Source organism: Hippocampus bargibanti, linkage group LG08 (assembly GCF_051943395.1).
Source record: "Hippocampus bargibanti isolate YZ-2025 linkage group LG08, ASM5194339v1, whole genome shotgun sequence".
NCBI lineage: Eukaryota > Metazoa > Chordata > Actinopteri > Syngnathiformes > Syngnathidae > Hippocampus > Hippocampus bargibanti.
In genome coordinates, this window is record NC_142741.1 from 14,912,033 (window position 1) to 14,925,513 (window position 13,481).

Sequence of the window (13,481 nt, forward strand, 5' to 3'; positions counted from 1 at the left end):
AGGGGCCCGTTCAGCCGCGGAATACTCCGTCGACTTCCGCATCCAGGCCGCTGGCAGCGGCTACGGCGACCGAGCGTTGAGGGGGGTGTTTCGTCGTGGATTGAACACCGACCTCAAGGACGAGTTGGCTACCCGCGACGCGGGCACCACCTTCGACGACCTGGTCGCCATAGTCATCGGCCTGGATCACCGCCTTCGGGAGCGACAGAGGGAGCAGCGCGGCCGACGGCCCAGACAGCCACGCAGCCGGTCCAGATCTCCCACACCCGGCAGCGAGCGTGTGCGGCGCCTGGAGGAATCCCCCGAACCCATGATCATAGGGGGGGGAACGACCACACTACCCCCGGGGCTCGTCGCACCCAAGGCCCCCAGGCGAAGACCTCAGGTCCACGCAAGTCCCCGACAAGACGGAGACCACAGCGACCTCTGGAGGTCAAATCCACAACCCCCGTTACGCGGTTGGAGCTGGACAGCGAATTAATCGGCCCGTCCAGCTCCCAAACTGTGCGGGCCCTAGTGGACTCGGGGGCCGACGGGTGCATCATTGACCCCCAGCTGGCGGACTCGTTGGGCTGCCAACTGATCGATCTCCACCCCCCAAAGGAGATGGTCGACCTGGACGGCAGACTGTTAGCCCGAGTCACCCACCTCACGACCCGCTCAAACTCCGGGTCGCGGGGAACCACGTCGAGCACCGCCAATTTTTAGTTATGCCCTCCCGGAATGCGCCGTTGGTATTGGGTCTCCCCTGGCTCAATACCCACGACCCGTCAATCTCCTGGGAGGGTCCCACCATTCAGGGCTGGAGACCCTACTGCTACGCCAACTGCCTACGGTCGGCTACGGCAGGGCGAGACGCCTCCCGCGGTGGACCGCCTGAGGCCATCTGCCTCAAGGGCGTGCCACACTGCTACCACGACCTGTGGGAGGTGTTCAGCAAGGACAACGCCCAATCCCTGCCGCCCCACCGACCGTATGACTGTGCTATTGACTTGCAGCCAGGGGCTCCATTACCGGACTCCAGACTTTTCCACGTCTCACAACCGGAACGGGAAGCCCTGAGCACTTACATAGACTCCTCCCTCGCGGCGGGACTCATTCGGCCGTCACGGTCTCCGCTGGGCGCAGGGTTCTTTATTGACAAGAAGGACGGAACCCTGCGTCCGTGTGTCGATTATCGGAGTCTGAACGACATCACCATCCGTAACAAATACCCCATCTCCCTCATGGACTCAGCCTTCACGCCCCTTCAATCAGCAACCATTTTTTCCAAATTAGACCTCCGTAGCGCGTACCACTTGGTCCGCATCGGGAGGGGGATGAATGGAAAACTGCATTTAAGACACCGTTAGGACATTTTCAATATCTGGTGATGCCGTTCGGACTCACGAACGCGCCCGCCGTCTTCCAAGATTTGATCAATGATGTGCTCAGGGACTTCCTCAATGTTTTTGTTTTTGTTTATCTTGACGATATTCTCATCTTTTCTCGTTCCGCAGAGGAGCACCGGCAACACGTCCGACGGGTCGTGGCGCGGCTCCTGCAAAACCGGCTCTATGTGAAGGCAGAGAAGTGTGAGTTCCATGTCCGCTTTCTGTCCTTCCTAGGGTTCATCGTGGAGCGGGGGCAGCTCAGGGCCGACCCCACTAAAACCAAAGCGGTGGTCGAATGGCCGATCCCAAAGACGCGGAAACAGCTTTAGCGATTTTTGGGGTTTGCCAACTTCTACCGCCGCTTCATACGCGGGTATAGTCAGAAGGCACTCCCCCTCACTAACCTCACTCCACCAAGATTCCCTTCAGGTGGACGCCCGATGCTGAGGGGGCATTCAATCGCCTCCGTCTAGCCTTCACCAATCCCCCTGTTCTGCGTCATCCCGACCCGGATCTCCCGTTCACGGTCGAGGTTGACGCATCCGAGTCCGGAGTAGGGGCCGTCCTGTCCCAGCGCTCTCCCACAGACCAGAAGCTACGCCCATGCGCCTTCTTCTCCCGCCGGCTCAGCCCCGCTGAGGCCAACTATGACGTCGGCAACCGGGAACTGCTGGCGGTCGTCCTGGCCCTGCAGGAATGGAGACACTGGCTTGAGGGAGCGGAACACCCCTTCACCGTCTACACGGATCACAAAAACCTGGCGGCCATCCGGTCGGCCAAGAGACTGAACTCTCGTCAGGCCCGATGGTCACTCTTCCTCACCCGTTTTAACTTTTCTCTCACCTACTGCCCAGGGTCACAGAACACCAAGCCTGATGCCCTATCCCGCATCCATGAGCCGGCAGAAAAGGAGGAGACCACCACCAACATTCTGCCGGCCCAGCGCATCCTGGGTGCCCTGAGGTGGGAGGTTGAGAGAAAAGTCCAGCAAGCCCAGGGGACGACCCCCATCCCCAGGGGCTGTCCGAAGGATCGCCTGTTCGTCCCCCCCCCCTCTCCGCACGGAGGTTCTCGTCTGGGGGCACACCTCCAGGATTGCCTGTCACCCGGGGGTCAACAGGACGATCCAACTCATCGCCCAACGATTCTGGTGGCCGGGGTTCCGGAGGGACATCACCCTCTTCGTGAAGGCCTGCCCGACCTGTGCCCGTGGGAAAGCCTCCCATCAGTCCCCGGCAGGACTCCTCCGGCCGCTACCGGTACCGTCTAGACCCTGGTCCCACATCTCCGTCGACTTCGTGACAGGCCTCCCCCCCTCCCGTGGCAAGACGGTCGTCCTTACTGTTGTGGACCGATTCTCTAAGTCGGCCCACTTCGTCCCGTTAACCAGGTTGCCGTCCGCCATCGAGACGGCTCAACTCCTGGTTAACCACGTCGTCCGTCTCCACAGGATTCCGACGGACATCGTGTCGGACCGTGTCCAAGGTATGGAAACGTTTCTGTCGGTCCCTAGGGGCGTCGGCGAGCCTGTCGTCTGGATACCATCCCCAGACCAACGGACAGACGGAGAGGAAGAACCAGGACCTGGAGGCGGCCCTCCGGTGCGTGTGCCTCCACAACCCGGCGTCGTGGGCCCTGCACCTACCCTGGGTGGAGTACGCCCACAACTCCCTGGTCTCCGCAGCCACAGGTCGGTCCCCATTTATGTCCGCCTGTGGCTATCAGCCGCCCTTGTTTCCCACTCAGGAGGGCCAGGTGGAGGTCCCGTCTATTGAACATCACCTCAGACGGGCCCACCGAGTCTGGAAGGAGATCAGGGACGCCCTGACACGCACCGCATCCCGGAACCAGCGGGTGGCGGACCGTCACCGGAGACAGGCACCCAACTACCAGGTCGGGCAGGAGGTGTGGCTGTCGACGAGGGACCTTAGGCTGGCAGGGTCTTCAGCCAAGCTGGGCCCACGCTTCACGGGTCCCTTCCCCATCGAGGCCATCCTCAGCCCTGTCTCGGTGAGGCTCCGGCTGCCACCCACCATGAGGATCCACCCCGTTTTTCACGTTTCCCTCCTCAAGCCAGTGGAGACCAGCCCCTTAGCCCCCACGCCCGCCCCCCCACCTCCCCCTCGGATATTGGACGACGGACCAGTCTACACCGTGCGGGAGATACTGGACTCCAGGCGCAGGGGCAGAGGAGTGCAGTTGTTGCTTACAATTGTCCTGAGGCAACTGAGAGCAAAATGCTTTGCTGCAACATATCAGTGGTGGAGGGTCAACACTATCACAAGCATTGACCTAGATTTACAACTTCAATTTTCACATTTGGAAGGGTCCAGTGGCCCAGTGGTTAGTGGTTCACCTCATAGCGTGGAGGTCATGGGTTGGATTTCAGTCAGTCTTTCTGAGTGGCGTTTGCGTGATCACCCCATGCCTGTGCGGGTTTTCTTTGGGTACTCCAGTTCCCTCCCACATTCCAAAAATCTACATTGCTGGCTGACTGAACACTCTAAATTATCTGTGTGTGAGTGTGAGCGCAGATTGTTGTTTGTCTCTATGTGCTGGCAGCTGGTTCAGGGTGTTCCTCACCTACTACTCGGAGATGGGTGGGATTGGCACTGGTACTACGTAACCCTTGAGGATACAGTGGATCAGAAACTGGAAGGACGGATAGTTATTTATATTTGTTCCATAATCTCAGCAACACTGTTTTCCTCAGCATTTCTCTGTGCGTAAATAGATGTTAGATTCTTTTTTTCCTGACGAATCAAACGTCAAGATAATCTGCCGCTTTGTTTAATCAATCAGATTGAAGTGGCAGAAATTAGCCGACATTGCATTTTTCATGTCCTCTGATTAGTTATTCAAAGCAACAAAAAAAAAAAAACACAATTCCAGCCGAATTTAAAGAGCAAAACACCTCTGATGTGACATGCTTTTACATCATTGCACTAAACAACGAGCATCTCTGGTGAATGTGATGTATTTGATCTCAATTTAATGAATGAAAATGTATTTGAAATGGTATGAGAGGAGGATTTTTGTGTCACAGTTGTGTGCCATTCTCTTCCATTTTTATATCATAGTGATGGTTTCTGCAAATGCAACGCTAAATTGTTAATATTCGACACAGTTACCAAATTCACTATATCCTAGAACAACGGTCGGGAACCTTTTTGACTGAGAAAGCCGTAAAAGCAAAATATTTAGGAATGTTTTTCTGTGAGAGCACACACACACACACACACACACACACACACGTACCTATCTTTGATCTATCGATCTTTCATCCATCTGTCTATCTGTTGTCTGCCTGTCTGTCCGTCTGTCTCTATGTACTACATATGCAAGCATGGGGCTTGTGAAAGTGCCACTGACATTCGACTGTTTCATCAATGATAATGATAATTGATGACAATGATAATTGCAAATTAGAATCACGGCAGAACCTGTTCTCTCCACAAAGGCGAATCCTTTGGTTCATTCAACCTGAAGTGTGCAATACGCTTTGTCATTTCTACTCATCGGTCTTATTCAAAAGGGGACGTTTACCTGTTTCAACATCACCGGCCACCTAAGTCATTATCATCCAATCAAAATTGCTCTTTCAACATCAACGGCCACCTAAGTCAGTATCATCCAATCAAAATTGGTCTTCCACACAACTACAGCCAAAACAGGAAATGAACAGCAAAAAAGCGAGAATATTTAGTTTTATCTGTGAGACAGATTCAATCATCAAAAGGGCCAGACTGTATATGGCTCACGAGCCATAGGTTCCCAACCCCTGTGCTAGATGCTGTTGCTTAAGCCTCAGTTAGTTTGATGTTTCCCGCAAATCTATAAATGTCCTGTTGTTTAATTTTCTTCTTAAAATATGAGGACAGTATCTCCCTACTTGGTGAGGTCGTGGTGTTCAAACACTCGGGTCATGTCAGCGATCTGGTCAAAGTCTTTCTTCTTGAGGATATCCTGGGCCACAGCCAGCATCAAGCCGTCATCCGCTTCAGGGTGCTGGTGCTCAGAGAAAGATCGACCTAGGACCAGAACTTCATGCTCACACAGCCCGCAATCCGTTGTCATCAGTAGGCTCCTGTGATATTGTCAAATACGGAGAAAGAGTTTCGTCTGACTTCCAATGTAGGCTACATTTTAATTAATTTCAGAATATAGAAAAGAGTCAAGATAATACAACAGTGGATTTTTAAGTCCAACATCAGTGTTTCGTGCATCACATAATTGTTTCTGTGGTTGTCTTCAGCCTCCTCAAAACCAATTAATAGAGAATCCACAAAAAGAAAATTAATAGAGAATCCAAGAAAAAGTTAGAAATGGCGGCTTTTGCAAACGGTCTGAGGGACTCCTGTCACTCAGATGGTACCTGAACGACTCAAAGGTGACAAATCCAGTGTTGGTAGGGTCATTGAGCGTCAAAAGGTTCCTGATCTCACGCTGCTTCCCCTCAGGAATTGACTGCAGTTTAGCGAGGATGGTGCCAAAATTGGATTTGGGAAACTTTTAAGACAGTTACACACAACATCGCATTAATTAATTGACTGTGCTGTCATCATTTAAAAATGAATGACACATCAACTTGGTCCCAAACCTGCTCGGCATGTTGCTCCAGGTAGTTCAAGGTATACTCGTCAGCATCCAGCAGCTGGAATAATCTGTTGTTAAGGCAGAGGGTCGCTCCTACATATAAATCCTGGGCGGTGAAGTACTCGGAGGGCTCGCTCTTAAACAACTCTTGTCCCGGCTTCTTGACGCGACTGCGTGCCAAAAACATGCCGCCGAGCACACCTAATGATCCAGGAAGGAGAGAGAAAGGTCTTAAACTACAGGTTCGTCGCAACCCTAATGTAGGCTAGCAGTTTGTGGTTTGTTGTCTGGCTCACAGTCCGAACCTGAGTTCTTCTGAGAGCGTTCAAACACGTTGATGGAGTCGTCGCTCAGGTAGAAGGAGATAATGAACTCCCTCTTGCTATCCACTTGACTGGTGGTCAACATCTTGGCATAGTACTTGAGTACATTACTCTCAAGACCACATCTGTGAATAAATAAGAAACCCCTGCATTTCCCTCATTTTCACACCCTGAACAATTTTGTTCACAATTCAGCCAACATGCACGTTTTTTAAATGTGGCATCTGGAAGTAACTGGAGAAAACCCACATGTGGAGCAAAATGAACAGATCATATGCTTTGACAAAGAGTTCATGGCATACAAAGTTGAAGTCCCACACCTTGCTCAGGCCACCGAGTTAGTGGATGTAGAAAAACGAGTTCATTTCAACTCATACTACACATTCTGGAACAAGAGCCAGACTTACGTACTTGTCAAATAGTATCTTGGGGATGTCATGCCATTTTACAGATGTTCAAATAACTCAGAAGTCTGTTGTGTGGTACAAGTTATGAGATGTAAAAACTGGGCATGTGTGCCATTGTGCGGTATAGTACTTGGATGAGTTGTCTACGATATGCACATTTGCATACTGTATTGTATACCCCTTTTTTCATACAGTGTATTTAATCTTACTGCAATTGCTGTAGTTGGCAATAAAACAATGAAACAGTGAACTCAATTGCATCATCATGTTCTTAATATTAGAGGAGGCATGAGAAAATAGCATGCTTAAAACAAGAAATGTATCCTTGACAAAGCAACTTTATAAACCTCAGTATTGAACAAACACCAATATGCCTGCAGTGATTCTGGTTTTAGGCATTGAATTAGTTAAAACAAGTAAAATTATCTTGATAACTAGCTGATATATCTTGTTAAGATTATAAAGGACACATTTTCTTGAAATAAGCCAATAATAATATATATATATATTTTTTTTCCAAGATGGCGCCTGAGTAGGCAGCCATCAGCAAGTGCTCTCACGAGCCTTGCTTTTTTTGTTGTTTTTGTCTTGTTATTGTGTTTTCTTTTGTCACTTTATGTTGTTGTGCGTCACGTGGAACGGATACAGATTGTTTTTCAGCATTTTTGGCCACGACAATCATCAAGGAGGAGACTGTGCTGAGCGGTTGCGCCTTTCGGCAGCATGAATATGCCAGTACTGTTTTTGAATGGGAGGAATGTCGGAGCCATTTGACTACCATCGCTGGGGCCATTGTGCTTTTTTGCGCCTGTAATGGGCAGCATCTTCACAGCCCCGCTTTGTTCAGTGGAAAGGTCAGTGCTGTTGGACAGTCTGCGGTTGGATGGATGCATGGCTTGAGGAGCCCGCGATAAGAAGAAAGCAGCGTCAGCGCAGAGCGCCGATGCGTATGTGGATCTGTCGCGGCTTGGAATTGTAGCGGATTTATGTGGGACAGGAGATGTGAGACAATGTCTTTTCGTCAATGGATGCTACAGCTTCGTGTTTGCTTTCAACATTTAGCTTGTAGTAGACGTACAAATTCCACCATGACGTCCCTGATCCACTGCTGACATGGATGCTTTGATCCTCTCCTCTTTCAACTAGAACTGCTTCATTTCATCACAAAGAGGGTACAGCAAGTCCTGAAGAATGAATGACTCTGTGTCTTTGTGTTGTCATATTTGTTATTTTTTCAAATTTTTTTTTCCCAAGATGGCGGCGCGTGAACACGCAGCGGTTCCCCTCTCCCGGCAAATTGGCGTTTTCATGTTTATGTTTGTTAAAGTAATTATAAGTGCCTTGCATGCTGGGTCCGAGAGGACAGTAATTTCATCTGTGCTGTATGTCATGCATATTAGCATATTTGACAATAAAGCTGACTTTGACTTTTGACTTTGAAGAATGCCTAATACGAAATACTGTCTTGTCAAACAAAAAACAAGTACAGTGATACCTTGGCTTACGAACTTAATTGGTTCCCGGAAAGTGTGTAAGGTGAAAAGTGTGTATTCCAAACATTACTTTCCCATAAGAAACCATTAAAATGAGAGTAATGCGTTCCGAGGTCCCCATAAAACATAATTATCAACTAAATAAGCCTTGAAATTACACACAAAATACATTATTTTATGTATAATAAATGTGATATGGTATTGCAATTAAAGAAATAAACTGCACTATATAATAAAGTCATTTTATTTACCTTTGTGATGGTCGTTGATGGCTTGATGGAATGGATAGCTTTTTGCATAAAGTGTCTCAAGGAGCTCTGGGTTGTACATCTTGGAAGTTGTGATATTGCAACAGCAACAGATGGAGGCGTACACACTAGAAACTTCGTTAATAGCTGGTTCCCTTGCTTGTCTTTTCTTTTAAAATTGTACAGATGGCTTATGCGGGTTATTTGTGCAGCCTGATTGATGGGATATTTTAACTTTTCAGTCTACACTCTGCCTATGAAATATCAATGACGTTGAAACGAGTCCAAATTTCACTGTGTTTTCTATCCATGTTCTCACCTTTTCACTTTTGTTTTTTCACTTTAGTTTTTTTTGTTTCAAGTTCTGTCGTCTGCCTTTCCTGTTCATGTGCAGCTCTGCGTTTCTGTAATCCCTCCCCCCCCTCACTGCTGCGTGTGTCCTGCTGCGTGTGTCCCCTCCCTCCTCTACCACGGATCTTGTCATCTTGACCAATCACGTGCCGCTTTCACCAAAGACGGGTGGGGAATAGAGGACAAAAAAAGTCGGCTGCCATTTCCAGCTCCTTCTTAGGAGCTCCAAGAACCGGCTCGTTCGCGAACAACACATCACTCATTGTGGCACTCCGTGCCTTTCCCCAAAAATAGTTTGTATGCCAAGATTATTTTCTCGCGAATTTAACATTCGTAAGCCGAAATGTTCGTTTGTCGTAAGACAAGGTATCACTGTATTGATTGCAGAGACATGAGACATTTTATCTTAATAATATTTGACTATTTGACTTGAATATTTGCAGTGATATGATAATATTCAATACATTCGTATAATGTTTTTCATTCATTTTCCGAACTGCTTTATATATACAGCGATACCTCGGTATACAAACCCCTTGGTTTACGAACTTTTCGGTTTACGAACGTTAAATTTATGAAAATTTAACCATGGCATACAAACTATTTTTCGGGATACACACGGAGCGCCACAATGAGTGATGTGTCGTTCGCGAACGAGCCCGTTCTCCTCACAAGAAAATGGCAGCCGACTTGTTTTTGTCCTCTATTGCCCGCCCCCAGTCTTCGGTTAAAGCCACGTGATTGGTCAAGAACGCAGCAGTGATGGGGGCGGGGGGTTACAGAAACACAGAGCTGCAAACATTAAATACATAGACAGAGAGAGTGAGGCCGTTCTCCAAACAAGAAAATGGCAGACGACTTGTCTTTGTCCTCTATTCCTCGCCCCCAGTCTTTGGTTAAAGCCACGCGATTGGTCGAGAACGCAGCAGTGAGGGGATGGGGTTAAACTTTAAATAGATAGGCAGACGACAGAGAGAGAGAGAGAGAGAGAGAGAGAGAGAGAGAGAGAGAGAGAGAGAGAGAGAGAGAGAGAGAGAGAGAGAGAAAATGGATAGAAAGCAGTGACATTTGGACTCGTTTCAACTTTGATAGTTCAAAGGCAGTGTAGACTGCAAGTTTAAAATATCCTTTCAATCAGACTCCACAAATAACCCGCACAAGCAATCTGTACACTTGATGCAAAAAGCTATCAACCCAGCTAAACAGAACACAATTGAGGAGGAACTAGGTAAAATGATCGCAGAGAAAGCACCTACAAGTGATCATTCCTCAAGATGGTGAAAGAAGAAGGCTACCTTCCTCATCAAGTGTTTAATCAAAGTCAAAAAGTCAAAGTCAGCTTTATTGTCAAATATGCTAATATGCATGACATACAGCACAGATGAAATTACCGTCCTCTCGGACCCAGCATGCAAGGCACTTATAATGACTTAAGAAACATAATAAACATGAAAACGCCAATTTGCCGGGAGAGGGGAGCCGCTGCGTGTTCACGCGCCGCCATCTTGGGAAAAACAAAAATAACAAATATGACAACACAAAGACAAAACGCCAATTTGCCGGGAGAGGGGAGCCGCTGCGTGTTCACGCGCCGCCATCCTCTTTGTGATGACATGAAGCAGATGCTGATGAAATTAATGCTGATGAAACCGGCCACTCCATTCCATCAAGCCATCAACGACCATCACAAAGGTAAATAAAACTACTTTATTATATAGTACAGTTTATTTCTTTAATTACAGTCCTTATGGAATGTGACTCTCCTTTCTAACAGCAATTCCCTGCCTCCGACCGCCTCCCACCCCATTCCATCAATGACCATCACAAATGTAAATAAAATGACTTTATTATATAGTGCAGTGTGTTTCTTTCATCACAATAAAATAGCACATTTATTATACATAAAAAAAGGAACATTTTGTGTAGTTTTACGGCTTATTTAGTAGAAAATTATGTTTTATGGGGACCTGGGAACGGATTATTTTCATTTTAATGGTTTATTAATTAATTTTTGGGATACTCACCTTACACACTCTGTCTGGGAACCAATATATATATATATAGTAAAGTCTCGTTATATCGATATTCAAGGGAAAAAATATTGATATAACCGGGACTATCGATATATCCGACCCTGTTTGCATGTAATTTTCTCCGTGTGTGCATAGAAATAGTATCGATATAACCGGGACTATCGATATATCCGATATCGATATAACGAGACTTTAATGTATATATATATATATATATATATATATAGAGAGAGAGAGAGAGAGAGAGAGAGAGAGAGAGAGAGAGAGAGACAGACAGACAGACAGACAGACAGACAGACAGACAGATAGATAGATAGATAGATAGATATACAGTACATATACATACACATTTTAGTGACGTGAACGATCATAACACTTTGTCAATATTGTTTCACATTGGTCTGGTGTGTTGGAAACAACGAATAATGTGGTGTGTAATGTGATCCAACCTGTCATATTCCATGAATTTATGGAGATCTTTCTGTGGGGGTTTGGGCAGCAGGCGCTGGCAAGAGCTTAGTGAGTCTTCCTCTGAGCCAAAGCCATTATATGGAGGTACAAGCTTGGGGGGTTTGGGGGTTACGGGAGCTTTGTACTTCACCGGGTTGAATTCCTCTGAGAGGGGAAAGAAAGAGAAAATACTTAAAAGAAGACAAACCCTGGGAGGAGCGGTGAAATGATCACAGGCTCCGAAGTAATCCATCCATCCGCGAGGGAGCACGGCATCCAGGGCGGACGTTAACCCCACAACGACCTGTGACTCCTTGGAGTCAGACGGCAACTTCCATCGTGCATGCATCACTCTGCCTGCTTTACTACTGTGACTAATTCAGGAGAGCCTCAACACTTTGCCAGAGTAGTGGACTCATCCTAGCCTGGATTGGATTACTCTTGCTGTGGGGCTGCTTGGCTGTTGCCGAGTAGGGGTGTCTAAGTTCCTAAACACACAGACATGAACCCACTGTATGATTATGCACATTGCTAAAATGCTCAGTGCTCAAGCGAAGTTGGAAAATGTCAGTTTAAGATTATTTTATTTTAAACACCTCACACTTTTGGATGGAAGAAATTCTCAGGTTAGGTTTTATGACTGGTTGTTTGAAATTGCTTGCATGTATTATTTTGAAGAATTTTCTGGACGATAGTTCACCCATTCAGCGATTTTCTGATCTACTTAATCCTCACAGGAGATGCGGTGGGTGCTGTCTTCGGGCAGTAGGCGCAGCGGGACACCCTGAATCGGTTGCCAGCCTATGGCAGGGCACACAGAGACAAACAACCATCCACGCCCATACTCACACCTGAGTGTTCAATCAACCTGCTATGCATGTTTTTGGAATGTAGGAGGAAACCGGATCACCCAAAGAAAACCCATGCAGGCCCCGGGAGACCATGCAAACTCAACACAGGGAAGCCGGGGCTGGAATTGAACGCAGTATCACTGCACTGTGACATCTTACAGTAAGATACTTGAATACTGAAATATTCATTCACCAGGTCAACCACCAATTTGCATTGACATGTATTTATTTTTTTATGGAACATGGAATCCAGTTGGTGGCCCGGTAGTCGAGTGGTTAGCACGCCGGCTTCACAGTGCAGAGGTCGCCGCGTCCCACTCCGGCCTCCCTGTTGGAGTTTGCATGTTCTCCCCGGGCCCGCGTTGGTTTTATCTGGGTCCTCCTGTTTCCTCCCACATTCCAAAGACATGCATGGCAGGCAGATTGAACACTCCAAATTGTCCCTCGGTGTGAGAGTGACTGTTGTTTGTCTTTGCGTGCCCTGCGATTTGCTGGGAACCAATTTAGGGTGTCCCCCGCCTTGTGCTTGAAGATGGCTTGGATAGGCTCCAGCACCACCAGCGACACTAATGAGGAATAAGCGGTATGGAAAATGGATAAATGGATGGAATCCAGTTGTCAAATTCGTAGGATTAACCAGAGGTCAGAATAAGCAAATTGACACTGAAATTAAGTTAGTTATTTGCAAAGTTACTCCTCAAACAATGAAAAGTTACTGTGCACTTTGATCTATTGCCTACTAATTGAAAAAAGTGGAAACTCTGAATTAAGAATAATAAGTCATTTCATTTTTGTTTGAAATACCCACTTCAGAAGGATGATATTACGTCACAGTTCTTCGTCTGGTCGCTCTCGCCGTTCTATTATGGTGAGCAAGTATTATATTAAGTTAAGGGAGCCACAATGCAAATTAACCTTCACAAAGATACAGTATACGGTATACAATTGCTCAGTAGAAAAATGTTCGATTGTACGAGTGCCGCGAGTGTTACCACTTACTGCCCCCACGTGGTCATATCTGGATATTGCAAATAGAAAAATAAACTAATACAGTAAGCGAATACAGTACACAAGAGATGTGAATGAATGAAGAAGAGTGTTGCTTTCGGTTTACCTATACCATACTTATAGCGGTAGTAGTCTTTGGTGAAGTCATCACAGTCAGCAATTATCACTTTCCTGCCCCACACGTTCAACTCGCCGCCGACTGTAAAATCACAATCCTTATAAAACTCCACTTGGATGGCTCCAGTCTGCAGGAGTGTGGAAACATTGGCGGAGAACGTGTTCATATTAGTTTTAAAATGATTTACTTTGGTTGAAAGGGTGAATCAAATTAGCATGATGATGAAAAAT

At 47.1% G+C, this 13,481-nt stretch overlaps 1 protein-coding gene across 1 annotated transcript in view; it reads right to left on the reverse strand.

The window, feature by feature from the left end:
• The window catches only part of efhc2 (EF-hand domain containing 2), a 32,911-nt gene that overhangs the window by 9,237 nt on the left and 10,193 nt on the right, over nucleotides 1-13,481 (reverse strand). Inside the window, exons 7-12 of the mRNA XM_089002937.1 lie at nucleotides 13,240-13,378; nucleotides 11,274-11,439; nucleotides 6,275-6,417; nucleotides 5,974-6,170; nucleotides 5,749-5,882; nucleotides 5,266-5,460 (exon numbers count right to left, since the gene is read on the reverse strand). Of these exons, the coding sequence (XP_088859063.1) occupies nucleotides 5,266-5,460; nucleotides 5,749-5,882; nucleotides 5,974-6,170; nucleotides 6,275-6,417; nucleotides 11,274-11,439; nucleotides 13,240-13,378 (974 nt within the window). The remainder of the gene's footprint in view (nucleotides 1-5,265; nucleotides 5,461-5,748; nucleotides 5,883-5,973; nucleotides 6,171-6,274; nucleotides 6,418-11,273; nucleotides 11,440-13,239; nucleotides 13,379-13,481) is intronic.